Source organism: Andrographis paniculata, unplaced genomic scaffold (genome assembly GCF_009805555.1).
Source record: "Andrographis paniculata isolate CXL003 unplaced genomic scaffold, ASM980555v1 Contig34END, whole genome shotgun sequence".
NCBI classification, from domain to species: domain Eukaryota; kingdom Viridiplantae; phylum Streptophyta; class Magnoliopsida; order Lamiales; family Acanthaceae; genus Andrographis; species Andrographis paniculata.
Genome location: NW_026137567.1, coordinates 5,950,504 through 5,967,793, shown reverse-complemented (window position 1 = coordinate 5,967,793; position 17,290 = coordinate 5,950,504). Strand labels below are relative to the sequence as shown.

The following is a 17,290-nucleotide window of genomic DNA, read 5'->3' as shown; positions in this document are numbered from 1 at the left end:
TTGGTTAGTGAGGTTTGATTTGGTGGGACATCTTCAAGATTTTCTTGTGAAATTAGTGATGGGAGAGGGTATTTAAAAAAAAAAAAAAAAAAAAAAAAAAAATTATGTGGAATTTAATAAAAACTTATAGATGGCCTAGGATATTTTAATGGCCAATTCTAGACATTAAATCAAATCGATCATCGGGGATTTGTATAATATTTTTGGGCTTTTAGGGTTATTTAATTTTTTAAAAATACAATATCAATTTATTTTTTCTTACAAAAATATTATTTTAGTTACTTATTTTTAATTGTTTCTAAAATTTTAAAACTTCAAAACTCTTTATCTAAACCGGTGTGTTTGTTTGGAATTTGAATTTTGATTTGAAATTTAATATAGTAAATATTTAAATCCATTGCTTCCCCAAATAAATAAAATACAATAACTATCAGAACAGAAGAGAGGAAGCTGCAGCAGACTTAATTCATTGCCAGAGATTCAGTGTTGTATGAATAAACTGTCACTGTGTATGTTTCAAGAAATGAATACAACAATAGAAACAAAACGTGGATAGAATTACATGGTCTCGAGGGCCAAGGCTGCAAGAATAATTGAACATGGCTCCTTCCCTTTCCTGTTCTGTGCACACAAAATTTAGTCTATACACCAATAACAACAACAACAAAATAAACAGTCCAATTCAAATAGCAATGGACTATAGAACCTTTAAGATGGTACTGATGGATGTACACCCTCTCTAACAAACTAGGCGAATATCTGTTGAATCACAGTTTCGGGGTTCCAATTATATTGCGCAAGAAGATGGATCGCATCGGCTCTGGGCAGAGCAAGGAATTCCTGAAACAGGGAAAAGATAGGAGCAGTAGGTATTTACTTCAATGTGGAGTATTATGAGTTGATGCCAAAAGATGTAATGGTTTTATAGAAAGCTTACCATGACTTTGAGTATTGCATTCTCATCGCATCCAATATCAGTCGATGAGATTTGATTAGGACTGCTGCTGTCTTTGTGGATGCTCATACTGCTGGATGACATTGTGACCTGTGAAGAACCTTGAGTGCAGGTATCCATGCTGGATTTGGAAGCAGGATCTCCGAGCAATGGGCTGCCGAGCTCTTTCAGGGAATTGATCCATAAGAGGCTTTCAAACTGATCTTTACACATTTGAAGCTTGAACCATTCGGTGTGCGAGTAGAGTGTCGCCCTTATTATCTTCATAAGCTGTGGCTCTTCAACGCCTAATCTTCTACCAACAGCAATCTTCATGAAGAACAAACACTAGTTAATACATCATATAAACAATTGTAATACATACAGTAAAGAGCTTCGGAGGGGTATCTTGAATTCTTGATACTTGTGTCGTTGGTAGGAATTCTGAATTTTGCACAAATGAAAAACTAGAAGCAAATACATACAATTTCTTTTTGGGCTTCTAGCACCATGGTAGAAACTTGAAAAGAGACTAAAGGGTATACTCCAATTTAATTAAATTAAAAGAAATGAGAATTTAGGCAAATGCCTTTGAAAACAAGAAATAAGAAATGATAGGGAACCTTATAGCATTTTCAGTCTTTGTTCATTGCAAATATTTGTATGCAGATAAAATGAAAAATTCACAAGATAATATAGAAAGAATGGAGGTACACACTTATAAAATTTATTGACAAACCTGAAGTGAAGTTGCAAGGGCATCTAAGGAGAAATGCTTTCCAATTGGCTCTTCAGTTGGTCTGAGCAAACCCAACAAAGTCTCTTTCAATGGTTTAAGCAAATTCGGATCTTTGGAAGCCAAAGGACCCAAATGGGATGAGGCAACATTCAGTGCACTGGAAAAATCCCCAGCTCGAACAAGCTTAAAAAATTCAACCTAAAGCATGTATAAGATAGATAGATCAGATTGATCCCCCTTCCAATATTGACAAGGACTAAGTTATCGTAAACATAAAATTTAATAGCAGCAACAAAAAGTACTTACCTGCTTTAGCTGGAAAAGAAGTACCGGGTTCTGCAAGAAAAAATCAGGATCCAAAGAACTTATTTCTTCAACAACTTCAACAGCCATTCCTTTGCTTGCTAGTTCCTTCAGTCCCAAAACAATCTCAAACTTGTCCACCTTATTGCTTGCATCTTGCATCATAGGTGAATTTTTAAGATCCTGCAGAATACCCGCTTTGATAAATTGCACAGAATATATTACTGTTAAACAAGCACTCAATTATTGTAATTTGCTTACAGTGTTTGTGCAACCAATAGTAGCAGCACTGAGCTCATGTTTACTGCTTCCCCTGAGCACTTCTGAAACAATTTCAAGATTCTCATTTCTACCCCTCCATCTTTTTCGCTTGCCCCTTTCCCCAGTTCCAGGACTTCTGTTTCTTTGCACAGCCTTGCTGTCTTCAGGTTCCTGCGATCTACTGGTGCTACAGTCTTCTTTGAGACTGGTTGTTTCACTTGGGTACCTCACTTCCATATCAGGATTTGGTGCACTTGCCAGAAGTACTTTACCCTGGGAACCTTCTATGTTACTGCTGCTTACAGCTGACATGTCGCTATCAGAACCAACTAAACAATTTTCAGATAAACTACTTCCTGGATCCGATGGATCGCCAATTTCCATTCCAGATGTAATTAGTGTTCCTGTATATTGATAAATTCAAAAATGAATAGGTAACATGAATATAGATTCCCGGAAAAACTACATGATCCCAAACTTTAGATTTAACTGAACAGAATATACCTTCACCAGAGTTTGTTGAACCAGGGTCTACAATGCCCCTATAGATGCAATACTCATGGACAAGCTCATCAAGAACAGAAATATCTAATCTCATCCGACACAATTCATTCTGTGGAAACCATGGAAGGAAAAAAATTGCAATTGTAAGCCCCTTGTATTCAATATGTTCCCATACGCAAATTGTGAGTCAAATCAGTTTTCCGCAATAAAGATCCCATATTTGCTGCATATGAGTTGTAGAGAATGAAAAGTGCCACGAGCATAATGAAGATGATTTCTGTCACTTGTTGATCTTAAGTTTCTGTTCGCACTAACATGGTAAAGGGGTGTATGAAATCTGTTATGCACCCTCCTTATACATGCACAACAGGAGGAACTCAATAAATGAAGTAAATATTTTAAAGCCTTGCAAATGAAAACTTACTTCTAAGGGGTGACACGGGATTCAAACATGAGACTTCCCACTCTTAGTAACATATACTTAGAAAGCTTAACTTGATAGGAAAAACATCATTCTATTTCATTTCTTATATTCAGCCATAGATCAATTTACTCCAACAATTCTCACCTTCACATGAAAATTTTTCCTTATTTTATCATGCATGCCGTCCACCTGTGGGCCGTATGTTTCAAAACCAACTACAGTAGGACATTTGAAAAGATAAATTCTAAATCATTACACCTGTTTGCAGGTGCTGCTTCTAAGTAAAAACTGACAATGCAAGCATTCAAAAATTCATAAACTTGACAATTACAAACTACAGCAGCAGAGTAGATAGAAACTTGATAGCAGCTTCTAATCCAATTCAATTTTTAAATATATATATATATATATATATGTATCATTTCACTCCATTCAAATGAAAAGAAAGAGCACTTGCATTTTTGTGCTCTAATGCACACCAGAGATGTTGTTTTTCATATAGTTTTTAGTCAATACACCGTTCCTACTATTTAAGGGGAAAAAACTGGTATGGCACAATTTACATGTAAAAAACACTATGTTTACCTAACTTTACCTGAAATGCCTGCTGTAAATCACCCTTAGCAAACCTCAAACTATCCACTGCACCCTGTCTAGTAAGCTCCACTGCATGTGCAAGGGCTTGTATGTCCACCTATGCAGAATCCAAATATAAATTCAATGAATGAAAATACTTGGTGGGAATTTATTAAACACAGAAATTTTTCTGTGAATCAGGGTAGCTGGCTGCACCAAGAGATCAAAGGAGATTTTATAAACTTGAACAACCTCCCCACCTCATCAAATGGAGGTGCTTCAAACAAGCTTTCTTGTGGCATTGCAGGGGGGTCACGCTCCTCGAAGAGCAGTCTTTCTGTGAGATCTGTTATGGGTGAACAAATTCCTTGACGGATGCAAAATCCCTTGTGTATGCTGCATGGTACAAGCAAAAACTCAATATAATACCAATAAAATTGTGAATGAGACCACGAGTCTGTTGGTAGATACATGCTTCTCAATTTTTTCGTTTCAAATAATTAGGAAACACAACCAGCAATCGTAGGACATAATTATGAAACAACTGGCATGTACCTAATTAAATACCGCAGTGTCATTGAAAAGATAGGATCATATGCATGTAGTTGGGCCCGTAAAACAGAAGACAGCAGTCCAGCAATCTCAAACCTTCTCTTTTCGGACCACTGAAACAAAGGCACAACATTTAATTTTACAAAAATAACAGGCATAATCTTCAGTTTCCCACCAAGATAAATTATACTACATAATAAATTACTCTAGGAAAGAAACATCAAGCATAATTACAAAATTCTAAACTAGCACATCCTCATCTGGTTGAATTCAAGATTCCCATGCCCCTTCTCCATTTATTTTTTTTTAACTCATTCAATCTTCCCACTTTTTTTTTCGGCCATGCATGAAACATTTTGCCAACCACAGTTGCTTTGTTTCAATTATAGCGACGGAAACAATTCTATTTCCTCTTCTGCCAGATCATATCTCATTGGTTTCCAACAGATAGTAATGTTGTTCTGTCAACATTTCCTCAAGTTTGGAATATTAAAAAACACATACAACAACAGATGATGCAGTCAAAGCAGTATACTTATTGCCTTAAAACGAAAAGTGTCTAAATTCCAACACTCAAATTACAAATTGTAAATATAATTTTAGAACATTATTCGAGGTCCACAGCCTAGACAACAAGACAAACGAAAGGTCGCAAACTTTGACACAGAACTGCAGTGAAAGATGTACTATCACCTACCTCATTCACGACTGGAGAAGCCTGATCGTCTTTGTCATAGATGAAGGCAAGAAGAATGTGCTTAAATTCCTCGTATGCTTCCTTAAATGAGAAACAACAATGTATTATTAGAAAATGCAACGCATAGAGATGACTTTAACTACTTGCTCATAGCACATAGGACTTTCTACTCAAGAAATGCTACATGTGAACTTCACAGACAAACTCAACTATCAGCTAATGTTGATGGACAAAAACACCTATCAGTAACACAGGCGTGTGGCCATGATTCATCATCATCATCCTTCTATTTAACCCTAAACAGAATAATTGAACTCGCCAAACTGCTTCTGAAATTAACTAAATAGGCAAAAATTTAAATCAATACCGGGTAGGCGTCAAGTGCACAAGGGGCAAGAGATGCGCGGGCGCACTTGATGGCAGAATCACGATCCTCGTTCGTCCCTTTCCTTAACAGCTCAATGAATTTCTGTAGAAAATCGTACAAAAAGCCATAAATAAAACAAAACCCGGCCACAGAGGAAAACTAATTTCGGTAAGAAAAAATTGCATTCGTACCTGCTTCTGCAGACGAAAGAGGAGGCGGTGATCGTCGAGCACCGAGGGGGCATACTCCCGCAGAAGGTCAATCGCCGAGTCAACATCCCCGGACTCCAGGCAACGCCTGATCTGGCAAATCAGGAGGCGCCACTTGTACGAAGACGCCGACGGCGGAGGCGATGACGGAGGCGATGCATCACCGATTAACCTCTCGGACTTGGCAAAGTCGACGACGAGAGCGTCGAGCGCTTCCCAATTCACCGGCATCGAATCCATTTGCATCTACAATCTCGCAGCTCCCGATTTCTCACCAATTGTCATCTTCAGAAAAGACCCCATGAATTTTCCGCTAATTCACGATGAAATCATCAACCACATACGCAGCTAAAAAAGGTAATCAAGCAGAAAAGAAAGGTACAAACGGATTGAATCAAGATCAAACTGCATTCGAGGGTTTTCGGGAAACGCAATCCCAAAGAAGGCGGCGATTCTTGCAGCACGCAATGGAAGGTTGTACCTTGTGCCACGTGTCCCGCCACCCACATGTGCACACATTTTGACATTCCATTTTTTTTAATTATCAATAATAATAATAAAAATCTCTGAACCCCGATGATCTGTCGCAATGATTTATTTATTTATTTATTTTTGCCTTATGTAAAAAGACAAAAATAAATTACTATTTCTCTTTTCGGTTAAAGAGTAATTTACTTTGTCAGCCCACAATAATTGACTCGTTCAAATTTTCAATTAAACGGCAGTCCAATATGGGCCCAATAGGCCCAATCTCTACATGAACACAACCTTTTAACCCATTTACCATTTGATAAATAAATTCAATTTAATTAGAAAATATTTTCAAAATTATAATTTAATTTATTTATCAATATTTTACAACGGGCATCAAATTTTCTATTACGAGGATGGGGACCTTTGTGAATTTCAAAATTGGTTGGAAGTGAAAATATTGGGAAAAGGGCACATGGTTGGATTGTCCAAAATGAGCAATTGCTACTATCTTTTTATTTAATTAAATTTTGTCACACACTCCTATAGAATTTAAAGTCATATTTATTAGTAGTTTTTAATAATAATAATAATAATAATTAGGGAATAGATTTTTACATATACGTAAATTAAAATTGGACCACACGATGTAATGTACACCCATTAGTTCATAAATGTAGCATGTGCCAAGCCATGGACAAGACCCAAACATGTGTTTTATTGTGTTTTTTGATATTTCTGGATTTTAATTTTTTGTAATTAAAAATACTTTTTTGAATGTAATATTGTGTATATAAAAATTAAAAATTTGAGATTTACCCTAAAGTATATATAATGTGAACATATTGTGAACGATATCAATATATAATTATAGCACTATATTTTACAAATTATGTATTAAAATTTGTATGTAGTTACATTAAATGCAGAGGTTGGATTTGTGACTATGAAGTCATGGGTTTAAACTCCGACGCCTCAGGTCACCTACCACACATGGTTTGCCTAGTGTGACTTTTCCGTCAGGCCTGATTTACAGGGTATTAGGTTCAGGTTCGACCGGGGGTTTACCCAATATGCACTTTCGGGTAACGATTACAGGTTCCACGTCATAAAAAAAAAAAAAAAAAAAAAAAAAAAAAAAAAAAAAAAACATATGGGCATTGCAGACGTAATTTATTTTAGTAAATTAAGTATATAAATATGCACATCTAAAGACCATCAAATATAATTTACTTTGGTTTAATTGTATTATTGAACTTTATAATATATATACATACATATATATTATATTGAACTACGGTTATAAATATACACTTGTTATATTGTTATATATATATGATGAATTTTAATTTAAGCTTATTTCTATTTAAAAATATATTGAATAATTACAAAATAGTAATAGAAGTATAATGTATTTTTTTTTGCTTACACAGAAATTCATTGAATGAATATTATATAACTTGAACTATTATATTCAACTAACATCTATTTATATATGTTTTTAAATATTTGTTTACATTTTTCGTTAATAATATATATATATATATATTAAATATAAAATATTTAAGGAGTGTTTCTTTTTAAAATTCTCATCATTTCCACACCTCTAAATTGAAAGGAACTTTTTCTTATAAGTATATAAAAAATAACAAAAAATAATTATAATAATATTTTTATAATTTTCAATATCTAACAATAATATTCTAAAAATTTCTAAACACTAATCGAACACAATTTATTTCATTTTAAAATATTATATAACAGATATTTTTCTAAAATATCCTATCTAATATATATTTACAAGATGAAATACTATTAAATTTTTATTATTAAAAATTTTACAAAATCTCAAAAAAATTTAAAAAATATTCCCTCCGTCCTAGAAAATATGGGACTATTACTATGGGTGTGTTTGTTTGGGGGGTTTGGATTTTGAGTTGAGATTTGAATAGTAAAAATTTTGAATTTGAATAGTTGTATGATGTGATATAAATAGGGTTTGATGTGATGTTTTGAATGTAAAATTGATTTTTAGTATAATATAAAAAATGAAAAATAGGTGTTTGATTTGATGTTTTTGGGGGGAAAAAATTGGATGAACAGTGGAAATCCACCAAAATCCTTCAAACAAACACACCCTATAGGTAAAGTATAACTAGTAAATAATTAAGAAGTGTATTAGTAAAAATAATTATTATTTAGTAAAAATAATTATAAATTAAGATTAAGATAAGTAAATAGTTTAATTAAAATTAAAAAAAAATTATAAAATTTAAAATTTAAAATGCGATTAAAGTGCATAATTATATTTTAAAAAATAGAAAGGACAAGTTAGGTGGAATGGACGAAAATAGAAAATAGAGACAAATTATGTGGGAAGGGAGGGAGTATATTTAAACACAAATCAACCCTAATGATCGAACATCCAATCTAAATTAAATATAATAATAGGCGAGCTTAATTTAGAGAATTCCTTTATTCTAGTTTTCCGTGCAAAGTAGATGTGCTTTTGACAATAAAATAATACCTTTATTTAATGTCCATATTAAGGAATCTTACTTTAATCATGTCTTCTCATCCACATATTATCAAATTGCCATTTATTTATTTCTTTAAATATATTTTTACTTGGCACTTTTGGGTTTACCTTTAAGCTTTAACGTAAATCAAATCGTATAAAGTAACCAATTGATTTTTATTTTTTGAAAAAATCTCTTCTAAGCAATAATTAAAGCATGGTGCGAAGCTCCACTTTACCGTACGAGAATCTCATCGTTTCCATTTTTTCTCCAATAAATTAAAATTCAAATCACTCACGCTTAAACTAATAGTAATATTTATTACAATAATAATTATTATTAGTACAATTTCGATGCAAAAAACTATCATACTTTCTAGATCAATTCTATTTAAAACAAAGAAATGGTCCAAAAATAATTCACAAGACTATTATTAATTAATTCATTATCCACAATAAAAATGACATTTGACAGACAGACACGACACGACGCTTGTGTCACGACACAAACAATGCAATTTATGGTGCAATAAAGACGCATAATTTTAGAATCCACAATCAATTTATATGTAATAAAATTAAAATTGTTATCTATGTTACATGTTATTATTACAAGTTGTACCAAATAAATAAATAAATAAATCGTATCGGAGAAATATAGAGTTGTCTGTAGGTGGATTAAAAGCGTTGTTGGATGGAAAAGCGTCAAACACAGCCCCACGTGTGAATGAGGGGAGCCCATTAACATTTTATTATTATTCATTTTTATTTTTATTTTTATTTTTGTGGGAGCCCATTAACATTAAGGCAGCGTTTCTTGAATCACCCACCTAACAGAGCAGTGGCCGTTATGGCCCTAAATTAATTGCCGTGTCTCAAAGGAGAGGGGTATTCTCGTCATTTCACTACTTCACCCTCAGCCACCGTGGCAAAGTTATTACATGATGATGGCTTAGCACAACTATTACGCTTAACACCAGCTTTGTACCTGGTCAGATTAAGGAGGTAAGCACCATATACGCGTGATCTCAACCACACGTAATTAATTAATTATTATTATTTTTCAAATCTCACGTAATTAATTAATTATTATATTTTTGTGAAAATTGTGGAATGGGAAATTGTATTTGCTTTCCAAATCCAGCAATAAATTCAGAACAGTAATTTTTTGGGGGGTCAGATGGCAGTGGGGGGAGGGGGGGAAACAATTTGTTTTGTCCCATTTCTGGCAGAAATTTGTTTTAATTTATTTTTATTTTTTACAAGTACTGACAATTGCAAAACAGGAAAAATTCCTGTGGTGGATTAACGATCTTGGAATTGCATGGGTAGTTTTATAAAATAAGAAATATGGTATTTAAATGACTTGTGATTATTTTTATAATGTTAATCTTTAATATATTGTTAGTAAACGTGTCGAGCGGTGAGTGGTTGGGTGACACAAGTAAAGTAACCCCGCTGGGGTTCGGCGGGCTGTAGATCTGCGTAACGGAGGTTTAATGACGCCGTTATCGTTAACGGAGTGTGGGGAAGTGATCTGGACCGTTGAAAGAGTTTATATCAAGCATCGCCATCGCCATCGCCGTCATCGTCATCGTCATCATCAGCAGCAGCACCATCGGCAACACTCGCTTTCACGCACACTATTTTCTTCTCTCTATAAAAACTTTTGCTCACAGGAAAAGTGCAGCCAAAAGCAGATAATTCTCCGATCTCCAGCAGCGCACGGGGCTTGTACGTGCAGAGAGGAATTAAAATTGTTGCAGAAATCAATATACCTAAGTTCTGATAGCTGTCTTTTCGCATCAATAATCCCTGGTTTCGTCGCTCTGACAGTGTGATTAAGGTTTGATTCCTGGAAATTTCGCACATGGTTAGGTGAATTGGTAAGTGCACGGGGCCAGTGAAAGCGCTGATCATGGAAAAGGCGGCTGAGACGGCGACGGCGACGGCGGAGGAAGGGAGGAAGAGAAAAATTACCGTAGAAAACTCGGAGCTGTCAACGTCCTCGATTAGGTTTAAAACGCGTTGTTTATCGGAGGCGACACCGGAGAATTCAGCTTCGTCGGTGAGGTCGGGAAATTCGACGTGCGAGAGCGTTAGTTCCGGTGGTGGTGTGTTGGGCTCGTGTTGCTCAAGTAGCAGATTGAGTGAACTGACCAAGGACAGTTCGAAATTGGCAGATCTGGAGGTATATATACATTAATTTCAGAAGAATTTAAGTCCATGTCGTCATTCCATTAAAGTTCCATGGAAGTTACAGTACAGCGAAATGAATATCGTGTATAGCTATCGTTTTTGTGGCATATGTTAAAATTGATTAGAATTTTTGAATTTTGAATTCCTTTTTTTCTCGGATACAGCAAGGGAATGAGGTGACAGTGGATTTCTTCGCAACATCGGCTGGCGTTTCGGCGGATTTCACAGAGAGGTAAAATATAATAATGGTTTCTTCGAGGATATATATATATATATATAAATGTGATGATTCTCCGCAACACTTGTGTTCAATTCGAAATTTAAATCTCAACAGTCGAAAATTTCCCCTACTTTCCTTCTGCGACTTTTCTTCTCCCTCACTTCCATGCCATGAACGCCGCCAGCGATTCTCATTCTCCACCACAATTAGTTGAGGCAGCGTATATTTTCAGGAGAGAGAAGTCATCGAACGAGGCTGAAGAACAGTCAGGCGATCTAGAGTCGACACCTATGCCACGTGATTCAAATTCTCGCCGTCGTTCCACTACGGTTAAAATGCCATCAGAGGCTGAACTCGAAGAGTTCTTCGCCACGGCTGAGAAGAATCTTCACAAACAATTCGCAGACAAGTACGTAACTACTCTCCTTCTCTCATATAGATGAAATTTAACTAACGAATCTACAAAATCCAAAACGTAATCCATAATTCAATTGCAGGTATAACTACGACGTAGTGAAGGACGAGCCAATGGAAGGTCGCTACGAGTGGATTCCAGTTCAATTCAAACCATGCTCTATGAAGAAGAAGCAGAAGAAGAATAAGAAGCAAGCTGTCAGTATTTAGCAGTAGTCAGATCGCGGACGATTGCTCCATGGAAGTTGATCAGTCAAAATCAAACTGGTATCCGAATCTCCCATTCCCACTAATCTAAATCATATACATGTTTTAGGGAGTCATTTTCATGTTAGGTATAATTTCTGGCTTTACCTAAAATTGTATATCTAGTACCACATTTCTCTATCCATGCCCACCTTCCAAGCGTCTGCATGTATATATATGTATATATATATATTATATATACATATGCCACTGTTGAGATAATGGAGGAGGAATTGCAGGAACTTTTTTTCTCAGTAGCATCAATATATCAAATCATTTAAGTTTTGTGTGAAATAAGAATTTCTATTTATGAATCGTGATGGAAATTCAGTATCCTTCTGGGGAAAAGATCTCTCAATAAATGCACTTTATTGATAATTTTTTTCTTGCCTTCTCCTTCTTTATCTGCGCTGCTGCTGTTCTCTGATGCATTCGTACCATATCAATCATATCTCGCTGTAACTGTAACTCCATATTTTCCCATTTTCCTCTGAGATCCCTCTACTTAGTAGTTAGTACCACTTCCTGCCAATTAATTATTGTTATTATCTTTTTACCGTATTCCGGTTTGTAAACCGTTACTAGTATCCAACAATAAATTTCTTTGAAACGTAGAATTGGGTTTTAAAGTCCTTTGCAGTAACATTTTCTTGGTGTGTGGTACAGTACAAAACTAGATGAAGAAGAACTGACCTTGCCGTGTAAGCTACGGACACGTGGTATTGTTTTGGAAAGCTGATCTGACCCCATGTGCCCATGTAGCTGTTACTGTCTAATATGTGTGAAACTTTCATGTACTTGTTGGATCTTCATTTCTTTAACCCCACTTTGGGTAGAATTCCAAGTACAACAAGTTGCTGAACATAGATTGTTACTTGCATGCTTTTGTTCTTTTACTGCAATTCTATCTATTCAATACACACACACACACACATATATATATATATTTCTAACTGAGCCAATTGGATTAATCATTGTGCTACTTTTGCTCATAGGGAAAAGGTGATATGGAGAAACTGTGGTCCGTGGTTTCCCTTTACTCTGAATTTAGAAGAATTGGTAGGCCAAGATTGCTTCTTATCAATCCATCATCTTACATAGAGAATTGTATGAGTCAGTCAGCCCACAAGCTAAGGTTAGCAATTTATTATGTTATAGTAATGTACAATTATTACTGTACTTTGTTCTTTTTTAATCATTCTCAAGGTTAGCAATTTGTGTTAAAAATTAGAGTTTAAGTTATATAGGGATCTGGGAAAGAACTATTGTCTTTGCTGTGATGAGGTGTAGCATAACGAGGAATAATCATTAGCTTGCCTAAGAGAAAGAAATGGAGAGGAAATAGCAGCACATGCAAATAGATTCTACCCATGTTCCTATTTGATTTACAAGCCATTACTTTATTATAAATATAAATTTACATAATTCAAAACCATATGACTGGATCCAATAAATTTGATTTTATTTTAGACATGGATTTTTGAATTTTTGAAAAACTTTAGTGTTAAGAACTCACAATGAAATAATCATGCACATTCTGAATATTCCATTTAAACTAAAAAAATATTACAGATACGTTGACACAGAAATTAAAACATGTGTATCCACATTCACTACTACTTTTAATTGACAATTCTTTTTTGAGATCCCAATGAAGGGTCGTCTGTCTGTCATTAATTAATTAAATTAAATTCACAAATGGTAAAAACACTGTAAATAAACAATAGGTTTTTTACAATAGATTCCATCTAATAGTAGAAGTTTGGACTTTTGAGGGCATCTTCACTTTGTTACGCAAGCATTCTTTTTGGATCCGGAGAAATGACAATAAAAAAATTAATTTGCTGAATGCCCATAAACATTTTTTCAGTCGTATTAAATGTGGATAGGACCATAGGCCCCACTGTCTGTATTCAGGTGATATTTTTATTAGGAATTTTATTTATGTAGTATGAGTAATCTCCAATAATGCATGATTATTTCATTGTTCCAAGCATGTTTATCGTACGTAGAGATTAAATTATATGCTTTTTCTCTTGAAATAATTGGATGTCGAAAGAGATCATAATAAATATATGAAGTTTGTGTACTAGCTAGCTAGTCCTATATATTATTGTCATGTAAAATTAGATATGAAGTTTGGTAGGTATTTTAAACTAGACAGGGGGCATTAATTCACTATTTCTGACTGACAGTTTCTAGCTTGGCTGTTACTATTGTCGCCCATTAATTGCTTACTGGGATTATTTATTTAACCATACTTAAGTACTTCATTAATTACTCATCCCAAAGTAAACTTATCCTTTGCTAAAGAACTAATAATAATAAATTCCAGAATACTTAACGTTCAAACACTTAACAGCATAAAATATAAATGAATTATTCAAACACAGCCGAAATTTTATAATTAATATTATTTCAAATTTGACCATTATTCTTAACATATATGTTTTTTAGTGTAAAATTATGCTATTTCTATTAACATAAGTTATTTTTTATAAAATATTTTATTAAACTTATTTCCATATATAATATTTACATGGCCCCCAACATTTTACGACGAATTCGACTAAGTCATTGCCTGCCTATTTTAATTCAACATTACTTTCTCCTCGAACATCCACGTTCATGTTTCCTCCCCAGTTTCATTCCAATTCAACCAAAAAATAATATATACATCACTTACACCTTCCTGTGCAACAAATTAAAAAAATAAATAAATAATAAAAACATAACTATACAAGCAACGCTAAGAATTCTGCAAACATATTAACAGATAGAAAAAGAACCCGCCTACTTGACTCACACAATATCCATAGCATCGGCTGTTCCCATTGACGACGATCGATCAGGGCCGTCCGTTACCATTGAATGAACGATCAGATCCTTCACAACTTGCCGGTATCTTCTCCGGTAAGTCGGAAACTTCGATATGCTTCGACTCATTCCCATCATCCTGTTCGAATCACAACATACACATTTCATATATAACTCTAATTTAGTACAGGGCTAACACATAGTATTGTTCGCATCAAGACAACATTTGTCTTAATTACCTGCGACTAATGGCTTCAATTCGGGCAGCTCGAACGACATCCATCGGGACAAAGCTCCCGTTATCCCAAGACTCGGTGGGCTCCTTATGGTTTCCGAAAAGCAGCATCTTTTCCAGGTGTCGAATTTCACCTTCTTCCAGGCAAAGGACTCTGATCTGCTCCTTAAGGACAAGGATCGGGTGGAAAAACCAGTCGAGCAGCCGCGCCTGTGGCCTGTTCATGTGTGTAACCTCGGTCCCATCCGCAAGCACCAGCCCGTCTGAGCCGGCGCTGATTGAGTCGAGAAGGTTGTGCAAGAACGCGAAACAGGGCAACCCCACGTCGACAATGGGGGCATTGTTCGAATGCCTCGAATTCAGCCAGTCAGAGAGATCGCGCGGCGTTATAACACCCCTGTCGAGCAACAACATTCCCTTAACCTCGTATAACTTCATCATACTTCCCCAAATCTAATGAACATTTAACACACATATGAGCAAGAATTCGGTCATCATAGGATTCAAGCAAGAACATCCTTAAAACATAATCGATACCGTGCCTACCTGCACCATTTTGACCTCTTTTATGATGTCCCTAACCGGCTGGGATGCCGTCAGGCGCGGAACCAGGATTCCGTCATCTTCGGGGAAGACCGCGGTGTAGCCACCATGTGAAGATTGAGTTTGCCTAATCCTAGGATTCGATGTTTTTTTCTTCCTGTACTGTGGCCTGGTTCCGCAAGATGTCTATAAATAAGAGCTTATTACACAAGCACGTTTCTTAGTAGCATGAAGAGTAACTTACTTAGGGAAAATCGAGCCCTCGCGGAGGTAAAGCAGGTCGTTAGTGTACTCGTCGAATTCTGCAACCATAGCAATCACGTAAGCGACGCCTCGTCCGAAAGACCTTTCCTACATCGACATCAGGATTCTCCGGTAAGAAAATTTGCGGAAAACTAAATGCAGGAAACATGTGTAATAAGAATTCAAACCTGATACACTACCACGGACCCGTATAGTCCGATGAAAAAGCTTGCGAATATGGATAAGACGACGCTGGCGATGACAATTAAAGGCCACAATAGGATTGTCAAACCGGCGAAAGGAATGCAAACAGTTTCCGAGAATGGCCCTTCCCGGCTGACCAGATCTTCGACGAGCCTGTGCCAGCCACGGAACAGCATGTAAGGACTCTTCACAATGGCAATGGCAGTGTAAAGAGGGATTTCGACAGTCAGACCAATAAGGGCGACGAGGATACATGCCGGTATGTGAATCAATCTGGTAGATAGACAACAATATTGTAACAAATTCGACAAATACTTACAAGTTACAACATAGTACTTTGTAAGAATTGGTTCAAAGGTAGATAGATCACCTAAGAGGCTGGAGCTCGCTGGAAGCCGGTTCGTTCTGCTGCAGCTCTTTTAGATAAACAGGATATGAATGATAACACATGTCGAAGAAATCGCGAACGACGGTGCAGCTACCCTTGATCGTTTCCCAAGTTCCATCCTGAATTAGAAATGCAAAAACGTAGACAATAGTTAAAAGAACAAATCAAATGCATTGTTACAACATTGGTGGAGAGATGCAGACATACTACAATGCTGTGGTAGAGTTTCTTGGACTCATCATCGTGTCTGAATGCCTCAAATGAAGAAATCCATGGAGTGAAGAACCCATATCCAAAGCCTACAAGAACACTGCCAGCTATGCTTAGAGCCAACCAGATTGCGAACAGGACAGGCAGGCTAAACAAAATTGCGACCTTGAGTGCTGCATCGAATCGATTTGTTCTGTCGACAGTGCAAGAATCGTTGTAATGAAAAAGGGGTTTTAAATTTTTTTAGATCAAATTAAGTAAGACTTCTAAGATGTAACGATGATTACTTGAGAAGAGCGTAGACAGTCCAGAAAACGTGGGCGGGGAGAAGGCCTAAAATCACCCCCAAATTCCCGAAAATTAGGACCAAACCAGCAATGGTGCCGACCAGCAAACCTGCGACATTCCGAAAGGGAAAAAATAAGTTAAAGGAATTAATTACACAAGCAAGAAATTCATGAACCGACTTTTGATGGCACCGAAACAAAGCACGGAGCAAAATGCGAGAACAACGTAGAGGGTTTTGATCCGATCGATCGCGCTGTTATCATCAGCCATATTAGTTGGAGAAAAACCAGAACCCAAAAAAGAAAAAAGGAAATCTTGACAATGGTCTTGAATCATATACATATATAGATAATGTCGAGAAATTCGGAACTCATTCCAGAAAAGAGAAGATTCTAAGAAATACGACCAAAATGGATGACCCAAAAAGGGATTAAAAAAAAAAATCTTCCCGCGTGGGCATACATTTCTAGAGCTTCTTCCCCGTTCTTGAAATTCAACTATCGTCGGGTCTGCTGGTTTCATACAGACAGTTCAACCATGGCAGCTCTTCTCTTCTCACATGAATAATAAATGGAAGAAAATGAAATTATGTAGAAATGGGCTTGGAGACGACAGGGGTTTCAATTGGGCAATTTCCAGGAATGGCTATAGTTTTTATTGGGCCTGATGCCCCATCAAGAAAACGATGGCTGTAAATTTAATTCCAAGAAAGAAAGAGGGGTTGTTAT

The 17,290-nt window shown here is 35.9% G+C and overlaps 3 protein-coding genes across 4 annotated transcripts; 1 reads left to right on the top strand and 2 right to left on the bottom strand.

Annotated features, from left to right (window-relative positions):
- Positions 1 to 438: 438 nt before the first annotated feature.
- LOC127248655 (uncharacterized) lies at positions 439 to 6,068 on the bottom strand. Of its 2 annotated transcripts, XM_051271112.1 has the most exons (13): positions 5,549 to 6,068; positions 5,358 to 5,459; positions 4,991 to 5,071; positions 4,297 to 4,406; positions 4,002 to 4,137; positions 3,761 to 3,859; positions 2,742 to 2,850; positions 2,238 to 2,641; positions 1,980 to 2,159; positions 1,674 to 1,871; positions 938 to 1,264; positions 707 to 840; positions 439 to 621 (listed from the first exon to the last, which is right to left on the bottom strand). In XM_051271112.1, the coding sequence occupies exons 1-12, from the start codon at positions 5,810 to 5,812 to the stop codon at positions 748 to 750; spliced, it is 2,103 nt and encodes a 700-aa protein (XP_051127069.1). In that variant the 5' UTR covers positions 5,813 to 6,068; the 3' UTR covers positions 439 to 621; positions 707 to 747. The 2 variants fall into 2 exon arrangements, with proteins under 2 accessions (XP_051127069.1, XP_051127068.1); XM_051271111.1 differs by having other exon boundaries at positions 439 to 840.
- A 4,164-nt stretch (positions 6,069 to 10,232) lies between these two features.
- LOC127248941 (cyclin-dependent kinase inhibitor 7-like) lies at positions 10,233 to 13,099 on the top strand. The gene is made up of 5 exons (XM_051271536.1): positions 10,233 to 10,746; positions 10,919 to 10,986; positions 11,207 to 11,383; positions 11,472 to 11,655; positions 12,630 to 13,099. The coding sequence occupies exons 1-4, from the start codon at positions 10,474 to 10,476 to the stop codon at positions 11,596 to 11,598; spliced, it is 645 nt and encodes a 214-aa protein (XP_051127493.1). The 5' UTR covers positions 10,233 to 10,473; the 3' UTR covers positions 11,599 to 11,655; positions 12,630 to 13,099.
- Positions 13,100 to 14,263: 1,164 nt separating this feature from the next.
- On the bottom strand, positions 14,264 to 16,955 carry LOC127248939 (uncharacterized membrane protein At3g27390-like). The gene is made up of 9 exons (XM_051271535.1): positions 16,742 to 16,955; positions 16,562 to 16,670; positions 16,272 to 16,467; positions 16,047 to 16,183; positions 15,661 to 15,949; positions 15,474 to 15,580; positions 15,233 to 15,398; positions 14,691 to 15,139; positions 14,264 to 14,590 (listed from the first exon to the last, which is right to left on the bottom strand). The coding sequence occupies exons 1-9, from the start codon at positions 16,902 to 16,904 to the stop codon at positions 14,437 to 14,439; spliced, it is 1,770 nt and encodes a 589-aa protein (XP_051127492.1). The 5' UTR covers positions 16,905 to 16,955; the 3' UTR covers positions 14,264 to 14,436.
- Positions 16,956 to 17,290: the final 335 nt, after the last annotated feature.

What these genes read in the sequence shown, in the direction of transcription:
- LOC127248655 (XM_051271111.1), bottom strand. Translation starts at nt 5,812, where the DNA reads ATGCAAATGGATTCGATGCCGGTGAATTGGGAAGCGCTCGACGCTCTC. An exon ending in CTTCTCCAGTCGTGAATGAG is followed by an intron (nt 4,407 to 4,990) that starts GTAGGTGATAGT and finishes CCTTTGTTTCAG; the next exon opens with TGGTCCGAAAAGAGAAGGTT. An exon ending in CCCTTGCAACTTCACTTCAG is followed by an intron (nt 1,265 to 1,673) that starts GTTTGTCAATAA and finishes TTCTTCATGAAG; the next exon opens with ATTGCTGTTGGTAGAAGATT.
- LOC127248941 (XM_051271536.1), top strand. Translation starts at nt 10,474, where the DNA reads ATGGAAAAGGCGGCTGAGACGGCGACGGCGACGGCGGAGGAAGGGAGG. An exon ending in CGAAATTGGCAGATCTGGAG is followed by an intron (nt 10,747 to 10,918) that starts GTATATATACAT and finishes TCTCGGATACAG; the next exon opens with CAAGGGAATGAGGTGACAGT. An exon ending in TCGGCGGATTTCACAGAGAG is followed by an intron (nt 10,987 to 11,206) that starts GTAAAATATAAT and finishes GTATATTTTCAG; the next exon opens with GAGAGAGAAGTCATCGAACG.
- LOC127248939 (XM_051271535.1), bottom strand. Translation starts at nt 16,904, where the DNA reads ATGTATATGATTCAAGACCATTGTCAAGATTTCCTTTTTTCTTTTTTG. An exon ending in GAGGGCTCGATTTTCCCTAA is followed by an intron (nt 15,399 to 15,473) that starts GTAAGTTACTCT and finishes TTGCGGAACCAG; the next exon opens with GCCACAGTACAGGAAGAAAA. An exon ending in AAGAGGTCAAAATGGTGCAG is followed by an intron (nt 15,140 to 15,232) that starts GTAGGCACGGTA and finishes AATGTTCATTAG; the next exon opens with ATTTGGGGAAGTATGATGAA.